We start from the raw sequence: 23,598 nt of genomic DNA on the forward strand, positions 1-23,598 counted from the left end.
TTAATGGACTCGTAATGGAAGTGCCACGTAGAGCATGACAATGTCGCATTTTAACCCTACATATTAGGCGGCATTAATGCATTGCCCATAAGTCATACATCTATAGATTGGATTGTTTCTCTTCAATGTTATGTTAAGACTTACTTTTGATTTCCATTAATTTTCCTGCTGATGTGATAAATAATAGTAATACATTAAAGTAGTCACTTATATATTACCTATATTATAGTATGTACATACAGTGTACACCCATCAGCTGTGACATAAATAGTAGAGTTGCAGGACTATTTGCAGGACTTGGACCACCAGCCGCCAGCCATGTCAGTAATCTGGGACTGCTGAATGGGACCTCTGAGAACCGCCTCTTATGTCCCAACATTTGCGACTCCTCATTTGAGTAGCCAGCCTGGTGCACCGCCATCGTTGTGGAGTGACGCACATGTGACATCACACCAAGCCAACTAATCAAAGGAAGAGCCGCGAATGCCATCAGATAAGAGGCGGGTTGTCAAGGCTCGCAACCAGCAGCCGTAGATTACTCACGTGGCCAATGGACCAGGTCCTGTGGAACGATTCGCACCAACTATTAACAAACATCAATGCCGGGTGACCTTGTGAGAAGGGCACCTGACACCTGTCAAAGAGAGGGAAATATCAGGCAGCAAGTGAGCAGTAAGTTCATGAACTTGATATGTTGGAATTGGGAAAAATGGGCAATCATAGGGATCTAAGTTACTTTAGCAAGGGGGAAACTTTGTTGGCAAGAAGAATAGGTCAAAGCACCTCCAAAAATGGCAGATCATGTGGTGTGGTGTGTTTGTGGTACACAAATATTGGCAACGAGGTCATGAGCACAAAAAAGCTCATTGATGTTTTTTGGGAATGAAGCCTAGCTTTTTGGTACCGATCCCCCAAGAGACGGTTAGCAAAAAGTGCTGAAACAGTTACTATTGGCTATGATAGAAAGGTAAACCAAACCTACATTGGTATTCTGTAGCCGTATACAACAATGCATGTGCCCAATACATACGATGCATAAGACATCTATACAAAGAATGTGCAAAAATATGTAAATAAGTAGAAACTATATGTTCTGTATTGAGTCGCGATTAAAAAGATTTAAAAGAATACACAATATAAGAGACAAAAATGACTTGGTAGGTAAAAAGGCTCACATATAAAGTAAATACAGTACAGACCAAAAGTTTGGACACACCTCATTTAAAGATTTTTCTGTATTTTCATGACTATGAAACTTGTACATTCACACTGAAGGCATCAAAACTATGAATTAACACATGTGGAATTATATACTTAACAAAAAAGTGTGAAACAACTGAAAGTATGTCTTATATTCTAGGTTCTTCAAAGTAGCCACCTTTTGCTTTGATGACTGCTTTGCACACTCTTGGCATTCTCTTGAAGAGCTTCACTTATGCAACTTCAGTCACTACCTTCTGTCAATATGCACTGAACGTCCTATATCTAATGTGCCCCAACTAAATCTTCCCCCTTCCTAGCTTAATCCCCAAGTCCTATGCTATGCTTTATATACTTTAAAGTTAACCCTAGACTTTCCCTATACACTATACATGAATTACATTATACATTAGTTGCATTACATTACAGTAACCGCATCACATAGCGTCTATAAAACTCTACACGGATTCACAAATCACAATAAAACCGCATCACAACATGTATTTAAATACACTCCTTGCAGGCGTTGTCTTTAGTGGGAGAGGTGAGTGATGTCTCCCTTCACACCCTTACAAAGGAACACGACAAAATTAAAAATACAGGTAAAAATATCCACGATTTGTTTTGATCTCCTTCTTTCCTTCGTCCTTATTCTATCTCACGTTGCAATTAAAACTGTGAAACGTATAATTAACAATTCTCTCTATGTGTCCCAGGAAATTAGCCATTTTGTCATCCCTCTATGTTCCGAATTGTATGACAGCCAGCTGCAGCAGGTGCCTCTCCCCACTAGAGAACAAGCATCCTTACGTCTTACACAATTACCAGGGTGTTTTCCGTCACAAAAATAGGAAAGATAAAAAAAAAACAATTAAAAAAAAAAACTTGTGTTCTCTACAAACATTTAGATGTCCAGAGATCTCCAGAGTCCAGAGATCATCCGCCATGAGCAACGTCCTGTATGGAACTTATTTTTTTGGGAGGACTTTTCATGAATTATTTTGATTTGCTCTGTTCTTTTTCACCTTTAATAGTCCAAAGAGACGCTTTGCGAAGACTTCTTAGTGACGACCACAGCCCCACGTGACACCACCAGAAGATCACACGTAACAACATCCAGACATTACACCACAGCTTCAAGAATGACCACGTCGCATCTACCGAGCAGCCTCCCAACAGAGGGTGAGCGAAAACAAGAATTGCACCATAATAATGGCAAATGTGATATTTAAAAAACAAAAATTTCTTATGAAGTTGAAATAAATATGGACTTTCCAACAATTTAAGCATTTTTTTTTTATCCACAAACTAAGGCTACATTGCAACTTTTGTCACATAACATCAAGCCTCAGAAATTATACAGAGCTAAAAATGTGTCCCCAGCTAAAGGTACCGTCACACTAAGCGACGCTGCAGCGATACCGACAACGATCCGGATCGCTGCAGCGTCGCTGTTTGGTCGCTGGAGAGCTGTCACACAGAGCGCTCTCCAGCGACCAACGATCCCGAAGTCCCCGGGTAACCAGGGTAAACATCGGGTTACTAAGCGCAGGGCCGCGCTTAGTAACCCGATGTTTACCCTGGTTACCATCCTAAAAAGTAAAAAAACAAACGCTACATACTTACCTACCGCTGTCTGTCCTCGGCGCTCTGCTTCTCTGCTCTGGCTGTGAGCGCCGGGCAGCCGGAAAGCAGAGTGGTGACGTCACCGCTCTGCTTTCCGGCCGCTGTGCTCACAGCCAGAGCAGAGAAGCAGAGCGCCGAGGACAGACAGCAGTAGGTAAGTATGTAGCGGTTGTTTTTTTTACTTTAACGATGGTAACCAGGGTAAACATCGGGTTACTAAGCGCGGCCCTGCGCTTAGTTACCCGATGTTTACCCTGGTTACCAGCGAAGACATCGCTGAATCGGTGTCACACACGCCGATTCAGCGATGTCTGCGGGGAGTCCAGCGACCAAATAAAGTTCTGGACTTTCTTCCCCGACCAGCGATATCACAGCAGGGGCCTGATCGCTGCTGCCTGTCACACTGGATGATATCGCTAGCGAGGACGCTGCAACGTCACGGATCGCTAGCGATATCGTCTAGTGTGACGGTACCTTAGTGTCACAGTACTAACAAATAGGTGTGATTTGGCTGCAAAAATAAAGCAGGGTCACACGTAGCCCTAGCCATAATGGTCACAGCTTTTTCAAACAATTTTGCACCAAATCAAAATTTAACAAAATGTTTTATAATAGAAATATGTTCTTTTTTCCACTTAGAAACCACTCATTCTCCCCATCACCTCCTAAATTTATTATTCACTCTGAGAAATGGTTAAATTTAGTCCTAATCAAAGAAAAGCGGACTGTTAGCTCACTGAGGGATCAGATTACAGCTGCCTATTAAAGTCCATGGCAAGGGGAGGGGGAGAAGTAGGGCAGAGCAAAGTGAGATATATACACAGACAAAATCAGATGCTACTGTTTCTACTATTTCTAATCAGTGCTGGATGTACAGCTACACTGCTCAGTATAATGTTGCCAATGCTGCCGCTTCTGGACATGTACTACATTGAGATAGAAAAGCAGGAAACCCTCATATCTACGTGTACTGTATTTGGATAATTTTTTTCTTGTAAAGTGTTAAAAAAAATAGGGGAAAATGGGGAAAATATACACGTAGCTCATAACTGTATTTGATTTTATGACCATTGGACAGTTTCACGTGTCAAATGTATTAAGAGTTATGCCACTTTAATTAAGTTTAGCACAAATAATATCAATTATTACCCTCAGGACAGGTGCACAAGACCATTTATATTGAACGAGCGTTATCTGTGGTGTTCACAGATAGGACTCGTACCAATGATATTTTATGGGGCTGTTCACATCTGATTTTCCTCTGGGACCGAACGGTCCAAGGAAAAAATTAACGACATGCCCAATTTTGGTAGAAGTGTCGGATAAAAATTGGAAACGCAAGTCTATGAGTTAGTGGAAAAGATCGGACCACACTCGGATGACATCAGAGTGCAGTCCAATTTTCACGAACTGACTACATGGAAAATGTGGAGAAACAAATAACTGATCCTACTCTGATCAAATTATGTTTACGATAATTGGGTCATTATTCCCGGATAAAGACAAAAACGGTTGAATGTACCTACCCTTACTTATACTGATGGGAGATATGCCAGACTTAGTAAATGCGGGCCATTGACTTTTTCTATTCAATTTTGGTAGCCATTTTTGCTAAATCAACATCAGGAAGTACAGCCAAATTGGTTGTCAAGCTTTAAATTACCTTTCAACAGCTGATGGTAAAACTGTGATTTTTTTTCTTTAGATGACACAAAGATTGCACTGCATCTCAAGGACAATGGAGGTAAGAGCAAGCTTTAGCAGTTTATAAAATACTAACTCATAAATAGTTTATTAATTAGATGATTGTTCACTAACTTTGTAAATATATTTACTCATTTATCTTGCACTGATCCTGATTTACAGCCAGGGATGTATTCACAGGTCTGCAGGGTTCGGAGCTGAAATCTCCCAGAATTCTATACTGTTGTTCTAAAGTAATCTAGGAAAAGAAAATCTGAACTCAGAATTAGTACATCATAATTAATACCATAGATGTATAAAGTTACTAAACTCAGTAGGGAAAGCCAGAAAAATGTAGCATTCATCTTCCTCCCTTTGCTTGTTACTGTAATGCAAACATACCTTAATCTTTACGATACTTTATTAAATTAAATTAATTACATTATTTTTTTAGTAAATACATTTCTTTATTATGAGTTGTAGAAAAACAAGGATCCGGCACTGCTACCATTCACACTGGGTGCGTTAAGACAGCAGTGATGAAACTAACTAGATTCAGCAGCTGATTAACTATCTCGATGGTGCTCACCAGGAAATAGTCCAATAGTAATGTAAGAAGAAAATGGGGCACTCATCACTGCACATTAAGGCTACTTTCACACTAGCGTCGTACTCGACGTACCGACGCTAGCAGTGAATGCGCCGCACAACGGGGGCAGCGGATGCTTTTTTCAGCGCATCCGCTGCCCCCATTGTGAGGTGCGGGGAGGTGGGGGCGGAGTTCCGGCCGCGCATGTGCGGTCAGAAATGGCGGACCGTCACACGACGGTTGCGACGTGTGGCAAAGCGTCGCAATGCAATGCTAATGCAAGTCAATGGAGAAAAAATGCATCCTGCAAGCACTTTTGCAGGATGCGTTTTTCTACAAAACGACGCATAGCGACGTGCAGTGCACGACGCTAGTGTGAAAGTTGGCTAAGATAAGCTTTAAATGCACTTTTGTGGAGACAATGTGGCTGACAGCCATTTCACATGTAAGTCACGCTTCCTTAGAGGCCGAATTCATGGTTCCTCTGGGATGGTGGTGTGACCCTAGTTACTTCTCGTGGCCAAGCCTTGTGTCAGAATGGTCAAGGAGTCCAAGGTCAGAAGGCAGGAGGGTACGTCATAAACAGAAGGAAGAGACAAAGCCTAGTCAGGTAACTTTTCGAGGTCAGAGTTCTGGGAGGAGAGTGGATCAGAGCTGAAGGGGTTAAACAGGCAGATGGTCAGAACGAGGTCCAAGGTTAGGCAACAAATCAAGCATACAAAGCTCAAGGCACAGAGAGCACAAACCTCACATGCTGAAAGTACGTCTGGCAGAGTTCTGGGAGATGCAGCTCAGTTAAGAAGCATGGCAATTACCTGAAGTAATGACCTGGAGACAGCCGACGCCTCCCAGTCTCGGATTGGATAGTCGAGCTCGAGCTGTCAATCAACACACTGACAGCTCGGCACGCCCCTGTACCAGATTGGATGGCCAAGCGGTCAATCAAAGTACTGACAGCTTCAGCACACTGCTATGCCAGATTGGACAGCCGAGCCTTCAGTAACTGCATCCCAGACACACTGAGGGGTTAAACCATGACAAGTGGACCTACAGTCAACTACTTCTGTTTTCTGTCTGCCATAAAACTTACATACAGGTCTGTGGAGACACTGGGGTCAGCGGGTGCTCTAGTCCGCAAGGGCTTATCCTGACGAACACCTACTCTCTTTTTCCATTGGAAGAACACTACCCAGACAACACAGGGTGATGGTAAAACAGTGTGGTAATAATTTACTGAACCACCCACAAGCCATAGCATATAGAACAGTCCCAGCAAAATACCCAAGATGGTGCAAAATTACAGACTCTCATCATTCAGTTGGCTCACCGGATTTAGAGCCGCTGTGACTTCAGGGATTCCAGGGCTGATTACCCCCACCTGTGGCACACACAGAAAGGAGGTAGTGACAACCTCAGGAAGCTGACAGTCCATTGAAGTACAAGGCCAGGTGACCGGAGGGTCCCAACCTGATTCTCCGAACATCTCCATGGAGCCAGGTGACTGGTGGGTCCCAAGCCTGGCTTTCCAAAACGTATCCATGGTTCTCAGGTGACCAGTGGGTACACATCTTGACTATCTCAAATATATCTGAGTTTTAGTGATGGTCAGTGGAGCAGATCTGTGTTCTTTCATGGTCCCCTAATCTGGCATCCTGTAGCTTGGTAAATCTGTGTCCCTTGTGATGGAGCCGTGATGTCTTGGCTGCTGTCCTGTAGAGTGTTCCTGGCTGTGGTTTGTACAGAATCTCAGGTTCTCTGGTATTTGGCTCTCTGGATGAGCACTGTTGTCCTTCAAACCAGCATTCAGAGGTCAAGAGAAAAATGTGATGAGGTTAACTTGCATTGTTTGACTATTTAATCAATTTGCATAGTTTTTACTCATCTGTTTAACAAGCCACAGGACCCACACAATGGTCATTCAACATATTAAGCAAATGTCCATTGTTCAATGACCCTGCAACACAGTCTTGCAAAGATAGCAGACAATAAGTTGTCTGTAGCTGATATAAGAGGCAAACATTAGCCGTTCAAAATGATAAAAAGTCAACGTTTAAGACTCATATGACAACACTGTATGGTTCTTGACCAACTGAAGAACAGACACATCAGTTCAAAACTTAACTTACAGATAATAGTCTATTCCTCCTGGCTTACTGAAAATAGACGTCTGGTTAATTAAGATAAAATACTGTGTCTTCACAAGGTCGATTTGCCAGTCATGAGTGTACAAGCCTGCCTCAGTGAATGTGAACAGCTTCTGCAAAATGCGTTGACACGCCTTCAGTGCAATACTAGTCTCATTTGCATATGGCTTGTCCGCTAGATTTCTCATGACTGGCACATCGGATCTCTTCAAACAAGATGTATCTTGGAGTGGATAAAAAAATAAAATCAAATCTAATAAGAAAACAATCATTTGGTACAGAAGCTCGGAACACAAAAAAACCCAAGCCTTCATAAAGGTCCATCATAGGAGAATAAATAGTTAAAGCCTCAGAAATGGAGACACAAACCAAATTTGTTTAGAAAAGTCATATTTTTTTCAGCATGACAATGACCTGAAGCACACAGTCAGGGCAACCAACTAGTGGCTCCGTAAGAAGCATTTCAAGGTCTTGGAGTGGCCTAGCCAGTCTCCAGACCTCAACCCAATAGAAAATCTTTGGAGGAAGCTGAAACTCAATGTTGCCCAGTGACAGCCCCGAAACCTGAAAGATCTGGAGAAGATCTGTATGGAGGAGCGGGCCAAAATCCCTGCTGCAGTGTGTACAAACCTGGTCAAGAACAACAGGAAATGTCTGACCTCTGTCATTGCAGACAAAAGTTTTCGTACCACATATTAAGTTTTGTTTTTCTATTGTGTAAAATACTTATTTCATGCAATAAAATGCAATTTAATTATGTACAAATCATAGAATGTAATTTTGCTGATTTTTTTTTTTAAAGATTCTGTTTCTCACAGTTGAAGTGTATCTAAGATAAAAATTACAGACCTCTCCATTTTTTGTAGGTGTGAAAACTTGGAAAGTCGGCAGTGTATCAAAATACTTATTCTCCCCATTGTAGCAGTGCATTAGCACTGCTACGTATAGCACAAGTGATTGGACAATCGCAGCTTCAAGTCCCCTAAAGGGACTAACAAATGCAGTAAAAAGTGAGAAAAAAGTTTTCAGAAATAGGAATAACATAAAAAAACACGAAAGTTCAAATCACAATCCTTTTGCACCATTAAAAATAAAACAATTAAAAATAAAGAAATACACATATTTGTTATTGCTGGTATTGCTTTCATAAATGTCCAATCTATCAAAATATAAAATAAATTAATCATATCAGTAAACATCGTAACGAGAAAAAAAAAATCAAAACACCAGAATTAAGGTTTTTTGCCTGCTGCAACATTGTAATAAAATACAATAACGGGCAATCAAAAGATCGTATCTACGCCAAAATTGTATGAATAGAAACATCAGATTGCCGTGCAAAAAAATAAGCCCTCACACAGCCCCATATCCTGAAAAATGAAAATGTGATGGGTTTCCTAAAATGGTGACAGAAATGAAAATTTTTTGCTTGCAAATTTACACTTTTTTTTTTTATTATTTAAATAAAAAACAATATTTACATGTGTGGAATCTGTGTACTTGTCCTGACCTCGTACTGACCCGAGGAATCATATTGTGAGGTCAATTTTACCATACTATGAACATGGTAAATAAAAAAGAAAACTTTTTTTGTAATTTTTGTTGCAATTTTAATGCACATGGAATTTTTTGGAATCTTGCACACCGGTGACTGGGGCTTTATTAGACTCTAGCTTCCTTTTGTTTCAGGAAACAGCACATGTACATTAGTCATAATAACATGCCAAGCAGCTGTACACCAAGCAGGGCGTGGGAGCGCCGCTTAACAGCCACAACCTCACGCCGCAAGCAGCTTCTGGATTCTAGATACCAAGGGTCCCTCTTTATATTCTTCACCCTCCACTCCTTGTTTCTCTTGCACCATAAACCAAGTAACCCCATGACTAAGACCCGGGAGGGTCGAAACGTGGGGTTTGAATCAGACTGTACTACTTCATTGCTTGTGGCTTGTAATTTTCTTTTGAACTTATTTTTGGAATGAAAATTTTGTAAACACGCTTGCAAACTATCCAAGAGAGTGTGCAGTGAATCTCTACTACCATTAGTTATAATAGTCAGGCACCAACCCTAGCTGTGATGGTGAGTGAAGAAGGAGGAGGTGAGCTGCGACATCATCTAGTGTGAATGGTGGATACTGTGTTACCTACTGTATAGAGGTGTTATCAGTCATTGTACAGGAGGAGGAGGTGAGCTGTGACATCACTTATTGTGAATGGTGGATCCTGTGTTATCTAATGTATATAGAGGTGTTATCAGTCATTGTACAGGAGGAGGAGGTGAGCTGTGACATCACCTATTGTGAATGGTGGATCCTTTGTTATCTGCTGTATTTAGAGGTGTTATCAGTCATTGTACAGGAGGAGGAGGTGAGCTGTGACTTCACCTAGTGTGAATGGTGGATCCTGTGTTATCTACTGTATAGAGGTGTTATCAGTCATTGTACAGGAGGAGGAGGTGATCTGTGACATCACCTATTGTGAATGGTGGATCCGGTGTTATCTACAGTATATAGAGGTGTTATCAGTCATGGAACAGGAGGAGGAGGTGAGCTGTGACATCACCTATTGTGAATGGTGGATCCTGTGTTATCTACTGTATATAGAGGAGTTATCAGTCATTGTACAGGAGGAGGAGGTGAACTGTGACATCACCTATTGTGCATGATGGATCCTGTGTTATCTACTGTATATAGAGGTGTTATCAGTCATTGTAGAGGAGGAGGAGGTGAGCTGTGACATCACTTATTGTGAGTTGTGGATCCTGTGTTATCAGTTATTGTAGAGGAGGAGGTGAGCTGTGACATCACTTATTGTGAGTGGTGGATCCTGTGTTATCTACTGTATATAGAGGTCTTGTCAGTCATTGTACAGGAGGAGGAGGTGAGCTGTGACATCACCTATTGTGAGTGGTGGATCCTGTGTTATCTACTATATATAGAGGTGTTATCAGTCATTGTACAGGAGGAGGAGGTGAGCTGTGACATCACTTATTGTGAGTGGTAGATCCTGTGTTATCTACTGTATATAGAGGTCTTGTCAGTCATTGTACAGGAGGAGGAGGAGAGCTGTGACATCACCTATTGTGACTGGTGGATCCTGTGTTATCTACTATATATAGAGGTGTTATCAGTCATTGTACAGGAGGAGGAGGTGAGCTGTGACATCACTTATTGTGAGTGGTAGATCCTGTGTTATCAGTCATTGTAGAGGAGGAGGAGGTGAGCTGTGACATCACTTATTGTGAGTAGTGGATCCTGTGTTATCAGTCATTGTACAGGAGGAGGAGGTGAGCTGTGACATCACTTATTGTGAGTGGTGGATCCTGTGTTAACAGTCATTGTAGAGGAGGAGGAGGTGAGCTGTGACCTTACCTATTGTGAATGGTGGATCCTGTGTTATCTACTGTATATAGAGGTGTCATCAGTCATTGTACAGGAGGAGGAGGTGAGCTGTGACATCACCTATTGTGAATGGTGGATCCTGTGTTATCTACTGTATATAGAGGTGTTATCAGTTATTGTACAGGAGGAGGAGGTGAGCTGTGACATCATCTATTGTAATTGGCAGATCCAGTGTTATTTAGTGTGTATGAGATCTTCTCAGTTATTGGAATCCTACCTCTGATGACAAAAACCCTGCTGAAATCTCTTCCTTAAAGGACGGGAAGTAACAGTCTAAAATAACCCCAATGGCCAGTGTGGAAATTGAAAGATTACTTATTTTGTTTTTATTTTTTTAACAAAAATCGTAACATATAAAAAAAAAACCTTGCCATTTTAATACTTGTGGTTCAAGAATCTGATTTAAATAATAAGTCATTTTCTGATAATAGCTTTTCTTTATGGGAATATCTCTAAAATTAATACTGGTCTTGCTTTATAACTGAAGTCTGTCCTTTTGTCTTTATTCTTGGAGTATTTGAGATTCATCAGAAACAATTTTACCCAACTTCCCCATTCAAAGAATATTTTTCCACATTGAGTTTTACTTTTTTTTTTTCCGACCATGAATAGAAAAAAACTTCAGAAACTCTCACAATTTTAAAAAAACCTTTGGTATCTTGATTCGCTCGTGACTGTATGCAAATAACTTATTGTGCCCCCCGCTTTCAATTATTCAACATAACCGATCAAGATATAAAAAACAAACAGAAAAATCAATGGTATAACCAAAGATCTGAGATTCTTTCATGTGAACGGACATGATGTATGAGAACATTTACTGTACGCAGACTCCACCTCATTATAGATTCACCTCCTCGGGGCAGATTTCTTATATTTGATACAGACTTTAAAGCTGAAAGGGGGTAAACCGGTTTCCTAGTTGTGGTTTAATACATGCCTTCAACGCTGGGACGTATGTCATAAAGAAGACTTCAATTATTCAATGCTTTTTATGCCAGCAGGAGATTTTTAATAAGATAAGTTTCTGTGTTGCTGGGGGGCACAACGTCGGTGAGGTTCCAGGCATCTTTAATAGTTTTAACTTTGATGAATGACAAGTGGTTAATTCCTTCCAGGCTGGATTTTGTAAAACTGCCATCAGAAAGACCAGTTTTAGAGCAGGTATTTAATCAATAAGAGCCTACGGAGAAGTCTATGAAGATAACTCGGCAGCGCGTTACTTCGAGCGGTATTCCGGCATTATGTAACCCCTTTTATAATTAATCTAGATCAAAGATTGTATGAAGCTAAGGTAAGTGGTATTTTAGCATAAAGTCAGGTCTTTTATAATATGTTGACTCTTGTAGGTCAAAGGAATGGTAATATAAAACTCACCCATTTTTATCCCTAAAATAAATGTGCAGGAGTCTTTAAAGGGGTTGTCCAGGACTTTAGAAATGATGGTGAATACTTAGGATAGGTCAGAATGTCTGATCTGTGGGGGTGCAGCCAGAACTGCTCAGTTATGGAGCTGCACAGTTCCATCGACGGAATAGTGGCCGCGGCCGAGTACTGCACATCCACCATCTACCGATTTTAATAGGGGGAGGATGTGCAGCACCCAGGCGCAACCACTATACAGTCGACAGAGCTGTGCAACTTTGTACGTGATCATTTCACTCCGCTCCAACACTGAGAACAGTTGATCGGTGGTAGTGCCCGGTGTTCCACCCCCAAAGATCAGACATTGATTGCCTATCCTAAGTATAGGCCATCAATGTTAAAGTTCTGGACAACCTCCTTTGCTCTTTATATTTTATTCTTTGAGGACCAGGGCATGTTACAATATTTCGGACTCCTCCCTTTGAGTAGGGTACAAATTCATAACATGTTACTAATGTTATCCTACAGCGGTTTCCATACCTCTTCAAGGATGGAGTGACTTGTTAGTTATTTCATTGTCATAGTCAGAAAAATCATCATGAATTTTTATTTTTTCTCTAACATGAGCTATGTGAGAGCTTGTGTTATTTGTTACAGGATTAGTTGTAGTTTTATTATTGCACTAGCTGAAGAGCCCGGCGTTGCCTGGGCATAGTAAATATCTGTGGTTAGTTACAGCACCTCACTTCTCTTATTTTCCCATCACGCCTCTCATTTTCCCAATCACATCTTTCATTTTCCCCCTCACATCTCTCATTTTCTCCCTCACACCTCTCATTTTCTCCCTCACTCCTCTCATTCCCCCCTAACACTTGTCATTTCAACCTCACATCTGTCATTTTCTGATCACTCCACTATTTTTCCTCACTCCTCTTATTTTGCACTCACACCTTTTCATTTTCACCTCACACCTCTCATTTTCACCTCATCACCTCAGTATATACATGTTTGTCATCTCCCTTATATATAGTATACATCTGTATGTCATCTCCTGTATATAGTATATACCTGTATGTCATCTCCCCTGTATATAGTATATACCTGCTGTGTGTCATCTCCCCTGTATATAGTATATATCTGAGTGTCATCTCCTCCTGCATATAGTATATACCTGAATGTCATCTCCTTCTATATATAGTATATACCTGTATGTCATCTCCTCCTGTATATAGTATATACCTGTGTGTCATCTCCCCTGTATATAGTATATAACTGAGTGTCATCTCCTCCTGCATATAGTATATACCTGCATGTCATCTTCTATATATAGCATATACCTGTATGTCATCTCCTCCTGTATATAGTATATACCTGTGTGTCATCTCCCCTGTATATAGTATATATCTGAGTGTCATCTCCTCCTGCACATAGTATATACCTGCATGTCATCTTCTATATATAGCATATACCTGTATGTCATCTCCTCCTGTATATAGTATATACCTGTATGTCATCTCCTCCTGTATATATATGTACCTATATGTCATCTCCTCCTCTATATAGTATATACCTGTGTGTCATCTCTCCTGTATATAGTATATATCTGTGTGTCATCTCCCCTGTATATAGTATATACCTGTGTGTCATCTCCTCCAGTATTAGACCTCATTCACACGTTATTTGCTCAGTATTTTTACCTCAGTATTTGTAAGCTAAATTGGCAGCCTGATAAATCCCCAGCCAACAGGAAGCCCTCCCCCTGGCAGTATATATTAGCTCACACATACACATAATAGACAGGTCATGTGACTGACAGCTGCCGTATTTCCTATATGGTGCAATTGTTGTAGTTTGTCTGCTTATTAATCAGATTTTTATTTTTGAAGGATAATACCAGACTTGTGTGTGTTTTAGGGCGAGATTCGTTTGTCAAGTTGTGTGTGTTGAGTTGCGTGTGGCGACATGCATGTAGCGACTTTTGTGAGATGAGTTTTGTGTAGCAACATGCGTGTAGCAACTTTTTGTGTGTCGAGTTGCATGTGACAGGTTAGTGTAGCAAGTTGTGTGCAGCAAGTTTTGCGCATGGCGAGTTTTGCGCGTTGCGAGTATTATGTGTGGTGCCTTTTGAGTATGTGCAAGTTTTGTGTGAGGCAACTTTTGCATGTGTTGCAACTTTTGTGCATGTGGCAATTTTTCCGCGTGTGCAAGTTTTGCGTGTGGCCAGTTTTTCATGAGGAGAAGTTTGCACTTGTGGCGAGTTTTGCAAGAGCCTAGTTTTTGCATGTGGCGAGTTCTGCGCGTGGCGAGTTTTGAGTGGCGACTTTTGTGTTTTGACTTTTATGTGGCGAGGTTGGTGTATTTGTGGTGAAATGTGTGCTGAGGGTAATATGTGTTCAAGCACGTGGTAGTGTGTGGCGCATTTTGTGTGTGTTCATATCCCCGTGTGTGGTGAGTATCCCATGTCGAGGCCCCACCTTAGCAACTGTACGGTATATACTCTTTGGCGCCATCGCTCTCATTCTTTAAGTCCCCCTTGTTCACATCTGGCAGCTGTCAATTTGCCTCCTACACTTTTCCTTTCATTTTTTCCCATTATGTAGATAGGGGCAAAATTGGTGAATTGGAAAGCGCGTGGTTAAAATTTCACCTCACAACATAGCCTATGACGCTCTCGGGGTCCAGACGTGTGACTGTGCAAAATTTTGTTGCTGTAGCTGCGACGCTTCCAACACTTTTTCTTTCACTTTTTCCCCATTATGTAGATAGGGGCAAAATTGTTTGGTGAATTGGAAAGCGCGGGGTTAAAATTTCACCTCACAACGAAGCCTATGACGCTCTCGGGGTCCAGACGTGTGACTGTGCAAAATTTTGTGGCTGTAGCTGCGACGGTGCAGATGCCAATCCCGGACATACACACACACATACACACACATCCAGCTTTATATAGTAGATTTTTTAAGGTACAAAGGACTTTTTGATCACTTTTTGTTCCATTTTCTTTTTAGACAAGGAGATGAAAAATATATAAATTCTGGCATTATTTTTCCAATATATTTACCATGCATCATAAATAAGCCATTCATTTTATGGTTTCATTAGTTACTGATGCATTTTTATTGCTTGTATTTTTTTACATATTAAAGCATTTATAAGAAAAAAATGATTTTCCATTTTTTATTTTATTTTTTATTTTTTATTGTATTTTTCACTGAACAGTGATAAAAAGAGATATACTGATTATACTGATATACTGATTATACTGATGGCAATGAAAGAGCAGGGGTTAATTTGAATTAAGAAACACCTGTATTTAGGGAATCAGAAAAGATTTAGCATTTCAAAAGATCATAAAAGTAGAATAGACTTCTGCAAACTAAAGGAAAGAGGAAGCCACACGTAAAAGTGGACCTGTTAGAAGCTTCTATGTCCTCCTGACCTGTTAGAAGCTTCTATGTCCCCCAAAAATTCATATGATTGTGTAATCCTTTAAAACATAAGCAAGTTGACCTCTTTATGAGTCCAGAGTGATGCTCTGGCAGGGAGAAATCATGCTTTGAAGTTCTGTATATATGTGTCTGTGGCGTGATGATGCACTTACAGCGTACAGTATGAGGCTGAGGAGCTGTAAATGCATCGTCATGCCCCAATGTAGTATCAGACACAAGTATGCACATATTCAAAAGTCAATTTCTTGCTGCTAGAGCATTGCTTTGGGGTCATAAAGATAATAAACTGGTTATCTTTTATATCTTTTAAAGGGCTACACATGGCTACATTCTATTTTTCTGTTATACTTAATCCATCCAAAACATTAAATGGTTTGTCTAGTCCAAATACAAGTGTATAGAGCGAGGCCAGACCCACTAGACGGGCCTGGCTGGGAGTATGTATAACTCATACATACCCTCCAGTCACAGGTCAGGAACCAGCAAATCTCCACAACGCACAGTGCGTGCCCTGGGGGGGATTCATAAGTCTGCAGTCACACAATGTGACTGCAGACTTATCGATTTGGACTGGACAGCTCCTTTAAGGAGGTTTTGTCTAGAGTTTGTCTCCCAACCAATGAGCTCCTCAAAAATAGAAGCTGATATACTTTTTCACACCATTGAGAAATTCCTCTTCAGTGGTTTAAAGAGTTTGGCCCCTTGTGTGACCCAAGTGATAAGGCATTGGTAAGCAGGCTTAAAATTCTTGGAGGGGGTCATTGCCTAAAGGGTATTATCTCGAAGATATTTTTTCTTTTTTTAACCTCTGAAAAAAGGGGATATTATTGAGCAAGTTAAGCATATACTGTATGTAACAGTGACATTGGGTCAGAAGACCATCTCCAAGAACTTCTGAGGTTGGCTCTCCTTTACTATGTTGGTGTTTGGTTTGGCAGGTACATAGCTGACATTATTTTTAAAGGGGTTGTCCAGAGAAAACAAGTTATTCCCTATCCACTGGACAGTTGATAACTTATTGATCAGTAATGGTCTGACCATTGGTATTTGCACCTATCGGCATTATGGGGAACTTTTATCCTCATTAGTGTTGAACGCCAGTGATCGTCACTCCATTTATTCCCATATGGGAGCCCCAAACGGAATGAATGGAGCATTGGTTGGGCTTGCACACTGTACCTACACTCTAAGGCCGGGGTCACACTAGTGTATGTTCTCTCATGCGAGAGAATCTGGCAGATTATGCTATTGACACACAGCTCAAACTCTGTCAGAGTTTAATCCAAGTGTCATCTTGGTGTGATCCGATTCTTCAGCATGATAGAATTGCAACACATTCGTGGAAAAGATGGACAACTTAATTTCTCCATTTTCTCCAGAGTCCACAGATGTCGTATTGCACTTGGATTGCATTCGAGTGCAGTCCGAGATTTCACACGCACCCATAGACTTTGGATGAGTGAGTGTGATCCGAATTTTAGAGCCACTCAAAGCAAGCTATGATTTTTTTTCTCATGTCAAACTGGCTTGTGAAAAAAATCATAGAACTACAATGCCCCATAGAATAAAATTGGGCCAAATAATGTCCAGTAAAATTTCAGATAGCACTTCTTCATGTTATATGCTTGAGTGAGCGAGCCCTTATGGGGGGACATTTTTTTTTGTTCTGCTGATAATTGGATAATAATCCGCCAGTTGGACCCCTGCAGATCTATAAGTTATCTCCTATCTAGTGGATAGGTGACAACTTGTTTTCTGCAGACAAACCTTGTGTGAAACAATGCGAGTTAGAAAAGTTTTGATGTCTCGTTCTTAGAATTTATTAAGGCAGGGTTCTTACACTTGAATTCTGGGACAACAGACCTGGGTAAATATTAGACATTGGAGGATACTGCGAGGAATAGATGATGTGAAAAGTTTCTCTAACCAATTAAAGTCGCTAAACATTTGAAGTTTTTCAGAAAAAAAGGCTTTGTGAAAAGGTCAAGTCTGTTTTTTATCTGAGCGCAAAGTAAAAATGCACAGACCTGAGTCCAGAAGGCTCGGGTGTGTTATAGGTCCATGAAGCAGATTGGAACAGGAGGATTAAGGTACCGTCACACTTAGCGACGCTGCAGCGATACCGACAACGATCCGGATCGCTGCAGCGTCGCTGTTTGGTCGCTGGAGAGCTGTCACACAGACAGCTCTCCAGCGACCAACGATCCCGAGGTCCCCGGTAACCAGGGTAAACATCGGGTAACTAAGCGCAGGGCCGCGCTTAGTAACCCGATGTTTACCCTGGTTACCAGCGTAAAAAAACAAACAGTACATTCTTACATTCAGCTGTCTGTCCCTTGCCGTCTGGTTCCTGCACTGACTGCTGGCCGTAAAGTGAAAGTGAAAGCACAGCACAGCGGTGAGTCACACAGCGGTGCCTCTGACCTTTCCGGCGCCTGCGCACTGCAGTACTATCCTCTGCCCTCAAGAGGGCAGAGCAAAGTACGCCTGCGCCGGAGCCGTGGCTGAAGATCAGAAGAGGATGTCTTGTAATGAAGATGGGAGGCGCCGCAGCGGACCAGAGACGCCCATCCGACCTGACCAGCAGCGGGACCGCCCCTGGGTGAGTATAATATAACGTCTTTTTCTCCTCTTTCAGGTAACATCGGCGGCTTATCTACAGCATTACAGAATGCTGCAGATAAGCCCCTGATGCCGGTGGGCTTACCTCACCCGCGATTTTCGGGGTGACAGGTTCCCTTTAATCCCACAGTTCATATGGTTAGATAGGAGGCAGCAATATGTGAGAAAAATAGTCAGGATTAGCTGATGTTTGTGCCTTAGACTTTAGTAGGGTAATCATCTACGGCACTCCACTAATGAGTAATTTGAGGTGCCCGAGTACAGTGCTCCAACCATTAAAACTTGTTTCTGCACTGATTTTAGGTCTCATTTAGCAAAAAAAAAAAAAAGATGCCAATTTGGCGACAATTCCCTTTCCATGTGTGGAGGCCACTTATACCTGATAATGTATGTTATGATGTGAGCACAGATTTTACAAGGTGTTTATCTACGTGTTGTGCTGCTTTAGCACTTGGCAATTAGCAAACTAAAAGCTTTTCTATTGAACATTTTGTGGTTGTGCTAAACACCTGCAATATCCATTATATTTCCATTTAAGGATTCCATTATGTTATTTTGACTCATTTAATATATCAGTACAGGCAATTACTGTACATTTTAGAGCCCATTACTACATAGTCATCGTTCTGCAGAGAGACGTGTAATTTCATTTGTAAGCTTAAAGATGGTGACTTAAAGGGGTTTTCTCATCATCTATAATGGGTAAAATTGTGCTTGTTAAAAACAATTTACATCTTATTAAAAATCTCCGTTCTCAAGAGCAAAGGGATCTTTAGTTCTATAGTTTACTGCTCGTTGCAAAGGTTACCGGCCACTGCTTCAGTGTCACAGGGATCTGATATTGAAGGCAAAGAGCTCACACAGGCTTTTTGCTATACAGCTTGCAAACGCTAGATAAACACAACAGTAACACCCTACGCTGCGGTGAAGCAGGCTGGATCGCTGACTTTGGCCAGCTTCAGTGCTCCTGTGTTCCTTCAATGCTTCAGTGCCCCTGCATTCTGCCAATTCTTCAGTGCCCCTGCATTCTGCCTATTCTTCAGTGCCCCTGCATTCTGCCGATTCTTCAGTGCCCCTGCATTCTGCCGATTCTTCAGTGCCCCTGCATTCTGCCGATTCTTCAGTGCCCCTGCATTCTGATGATTCTTCAGTGCCCCTGCATTCATACAAAGCTTCAGTGGTCCTACGTTCCTCCAATGATTCAGTGCCCCTGCTTTCCTCCAATGTTTTAGTGCTCCTGAGTTCCTCTGATGCATTAGTGACCCTACGTTCCTCCAATGCTTCAGTGCCCCTGCATTCCTCCAATGCTTCAGTGCCCCTGCATTCCTCCGATGCTTCAGTGCCCCTGCATTCCTCTGATGCTTCAGTGCCCCAGCATTCCTCCAATGCTTCAGTGCCCCTGCATTCCTCTGATGCTTCAGTGCCCCTGCATTCCTCTGATGCTTCAGTGCCCCTGCATTCCTCCGATGCTTCAGTGCCCCTGCATTCCTCCAATGCTTCAGTGCCCCTGTGCTCCTCCGATGCTTCAGTGCCCCTGCATTCCTCCGATGCTTCAGTGCCCCTGCATTCCTCTGATGCTTCAGTGCCCCTGCATTCCTCCGATGCTTCAGTGTCCCTGCATTCCTCCGATGCTTCAGTGCCTCAGCGTTCCTTCTATGCTTCAGTGCCCCTGTGCTCCTCCGATGCTTCAGTGCCCCTGCATTCCTCCGATGCTTCAGTGTCCCTGCATTCCTCCAATGCTTCAGTGCCCCTGCATTCCTCCAATGCTTCAGTGCCCCTGTGCTCCTCCGATGCTTCAGTGCTCCTGCATTCCTCTGATGCTTCAGTGCCCCTGCATTCCTCCGATGCTTCAGTGCCCCTGTGCTCCTCCGATGCTTCAGTGCCCCTGCATTCCTCTGATGCTTCAGTGCCCCTGCATTCCTCCGATGCTTCAGTGCCCCTGCATTCCTCCAATGCTTCAGTGCCCCTGTGCTCCTCCGATGCTTCAGTGCCCCTGCATTCCTCCGATGCTTCAGTGCCCCGGCATTCCTCCAATGCTTCAGTGTCCCTGCATTCCTCCAATGCTTCAGTGCCCCTGCATTCCTCCGATGCTTCAGTGCCCCTGCATTCCTCTGATGCTTCAGTGTCCCTGCATTCCTCCAATGCTTCAGTGCCCCTGCATTCCTCCGATGCTTCAGTGCCCCTGCATTCCTCCAATGCTTCAGTGCCCCGGCATTCCTCCAATGCTTCAGTGCCCCTGCATTCCTCCGATGCTTCAGTGCCCCTGCATTCCTCCGATGCTTCAGTGTCCCTGCATTCCTCCAATGCTTCAGTGCCCCTGCATTCCTCCGATGCTTCAGTGCCCCTGCATTCCTCCGATGCTTCAGTGCCCCTGTGCTCCTCCTATGCTTCAGTGCCCCTGCATTCCTCTGATGCTTCAGTGCCCCTGCATTCCTCCGATGCTTCAGTGCCCCTGCATTCCTCCAATGCTTCAGTGCCCCTGTGCTCCTCCGATGCTTCAGTGCCCCTGCATTCCTCCGATGCTTCAGTGCCCCGGCATTCCTCCAATGCTTCAGTGTCCCTGCATTCCTCCAATGCTTCAGTGCCCCTGCATTCCTCCGATGCTTCAGTGCCCCTGCATTCCTCTGATGCTTCAGTGTCCCTGCATTCCTCCAATGCTTCAGTGCCCCTGCATTCCTCCGATGCTTCAGTGCCCCTGCATTCCTCCAATGCTTCAGTGCCCCGGCATTCCTCCAATGCTTCAGTGCCCCTGCATTCCTCCGATGCTCCAGTGCCCCTGCATTCCTCCGATGCTTCAGTGTCCCTGCATTCCTCCAATGCTTCAGTGCCCCGGCATTCCTCCAATGCTTCAGTGTCCCTGCATTCCTCCAATGCTTCAGTGCCCCTGCATTCCTCCGATGCTTCAGTGCCCCTGCATTCCTCCGATGCTTCAGTGTCCCTGCATTCCTCCGATGCTTCAGTGCCCCTGCATTCCTCCGATGCTTCAGTGCCCCTGCATTCCTCCGATGCTTCAGTGCCCCTGCATTCCTCCGATGCTTCAGTGCCCCTGCATTCCTCCGATGCTTCAGTGCCCCTGCATTCCTCCGATGCTTCAGTGTCCCTGCATTCCTCCAATGCTTCAGTGCCTCAGCGTTCCTTCTATGCTTCAGTGCCACTGCATTCCTCCGATGCTTCAGCGCCCCAGCGTCCCTCTGTAAGGGGTATACCGGGACCGTGTAATACTCCATTCCCTTCTTTAGTGTTATATTTGTATAAATGTACACACTTGTCTTCTTATGAACAGTAGTTCTGACATAGGGAAAGTGAAGTACCCATGTAGTCCTCAATATGGAGTGCTGACAGGCTCTAGTTAGTTCATACACTGTACATAGTTTACTGTAGGAGGGGTCACCTGCACTTAAGGGAGGGAGGACTTCCTCTAAGAGGTGCTCAAACCATCTGTATGGGCTATAAAGCCCGGGATTGAAGCAGTGACCATGTAACGTTCTAAGTTGGAGCCCAGCCATCCAGTGTCGCTAGAACAGAACAGCAGCAGTACAGCAGTAGTGAGAACTGGAGCTGAAAGGAACATCATGGCAGTACAGATGGGCAGGTTGCTCACCACGTGGCAAATTATAGCATGGGCTGATGGCCACAGATCTGGTGCGAAACGGCTGAGGGAATCCCCGAGCGAAGTAAGTCTGGCCCAGGAGGATGCTGAGGAACCGTATGATACGGTCTGTCCTGTGCACGTGCCGTGTGACAAAGGAAGGAGTACAGGGAAAGAGGAGGAAGGGTGCATAATGGAACCTGTTGATGATGCTGTAATGAATATGGATGTGCTGTGTAAGGAAACCAGTAAAGTTGTTAATTTGAAAGTTGAAATGGAGTGTGTCTCGATTTCTGCAAAGCCGCCTAGAGTGAGCCTACAGAAACCCAGAGGAGACCCTGTCGGTGCCAAAAGTGAAGCCACAGGTATGCAGAGCAATGAGTATTGTTTTCATGTGATGGGAGACCAGGGCATGACTATACAACTGGCCTCGGCCATGACTATGGCCCTGTTTCTGCCCCTCACACTTTCGATTTTTCAGTGCCCTTGCATTCCTCTGATGCTTCAGTGCCCCAGCGTTCCTTCGATGCTTCAGTGTTCCTGAGTTCCTCCGATGCTGAAGAGACAAAGTTGCCTCTGATTGCAGCATGGGAGAGAGCACAGTTTGGGATAGCGGCTCAGCCATGCCACTGGCAAAACTGTCAATCTTCAGGAGTGCACCGCCCCCAGCAACTAGGGTCTAGGAGGCAAGTAAGCGGTGTGGTCCTGAAGAGCACAGATGAGAATAACCATATAAAGATAGGTTTCGTGAATTTGCTGACTTTGATATTAACAGACTTTTCTATCTGTACAAACAATAATGTGAAAGGCACAGTACGAAGCGGCGAAAACAAGGCTATCTGCTCTTAAATTGCTCACCCTCTGTATACAGTCTCTGTATAACATTGCATTTGGCACTTGACAAGACTTGGATAGTGATTTTTGCAGCTATGTGATACAGCCTTTACACCAGAGAAATCTCCGGGAAATGGAATATCGTATTAGACCTCCTTACGAAAATCCTTCATACTAGATCTCATTGCCTTTTTCTTTTTTTCTTTTGCATCCTCGTGTGCAACATTTCCAATTAAAGCCAAGGATTTAGAAGACCTCTTGGATGTAATGTCGTTGATGGCATCTCTTAAAAGATGAGAGTGCTCATTAAAATTTGACACAGTCTGGACTTAGGGATCATTAAAACCAAAACTTAATTGGAGGCACATTAAGAAAACTGTACGTAATATGCTAAAAAGGAAAGTAGCAATTCCATTAGTCTCTGCAGGTACAAAGGAAACAATTTGTAAGCAGCAGAAAAATATACAGATCAATTAGATCAAAGGCAGCTTCACAGTGGGTTTACAGAAGATATTAAATGTGTCGAGAGAATTGCGTCATGCACAAAATGGGCATATATAATGTATCATTTGTAGTAGTAAAAGATGGAAAAAGCTTGATTTGCATGAATCGAACATAGTAGTCAATTAATTAAAAAACTGTCACTATGCATAATCTTGCTACTATAAGGTCAGCTATTAATATCATTTTCAGTGTAGACAAATTCTTAAAGTAGGCTTGTCACCACGTTAAAAGTGACTAGATATTTGCTTTTTATTTATTCTCGCTGCTCTCCTGAGTATTCTGTTTCTTGTTTTGCTTTGTTTTTTTAAAATCTGCCATACGGTTCCAGAGATATGAGCCTGTTGCCAATTTTTAGGGTCTTGACATGATTCTCAGGGGCCGTTCTTTAGACTGCTTTGCATTATTACCATTTGAGCCTCGCCCCTTGGTAAAGACCACAAAAATTATCATTAAATTCAAGAAGGAGTTGTTAGGAGTTATTCAGGGACATTTTAAAAAAGTGCCTAACTGTTTTTTTTTAATGTTATCATCGTCTTAAAGCGCCTTACAGATTTGCCCCCACATGTTATTCATATGTTACTCACTGTCTCTGATGG

The 23,598-nt window shown here is 42.8% G+C and overlaps 1 protein-coding gene across 2 annotated transcripts in view; it reads left to right on the plus strand.

Moving 5' to 3' along the window:
* Window positions 1-23,598, plus strand: part of PLXDC2 (plexin domain containing 2) — a 635,896-nt gene that overhangs the window by 594,822 nt on the left and 17,476 nt on the right. For both annotated transcript variants that reach the window (XM_069729531.1, XM_069729533.1), the window contains 2 exons: window positions 2,235-2,382; window positions 4,532-4,570. In XM_069729531.1, coding sequence (XP_069585632.1) covers window positions 2,235-2,382; window positions 4,532-4,570 — 187 coding nt within the window. The remainder of the gene's footprint in view (window positions 1-2,234; window positions 2,383-4,531; window positions 4,571-23,598) is intronic.

The sequence above is a fragment of the Ranitomeya imitator genome, chromosome 6 (assembly GCF_032444005.1).
Source record: "Ranitomeya imitator isolate aRanImi1 chromosome 6, aRanImi1.pri, whole genome shotgun sequence".
NCBI lineage: Eukaryota > Metazoa > Chordata > Amphibia > Anura > Dendrobatidae > Ranitomeya > Ranitomeya imitator.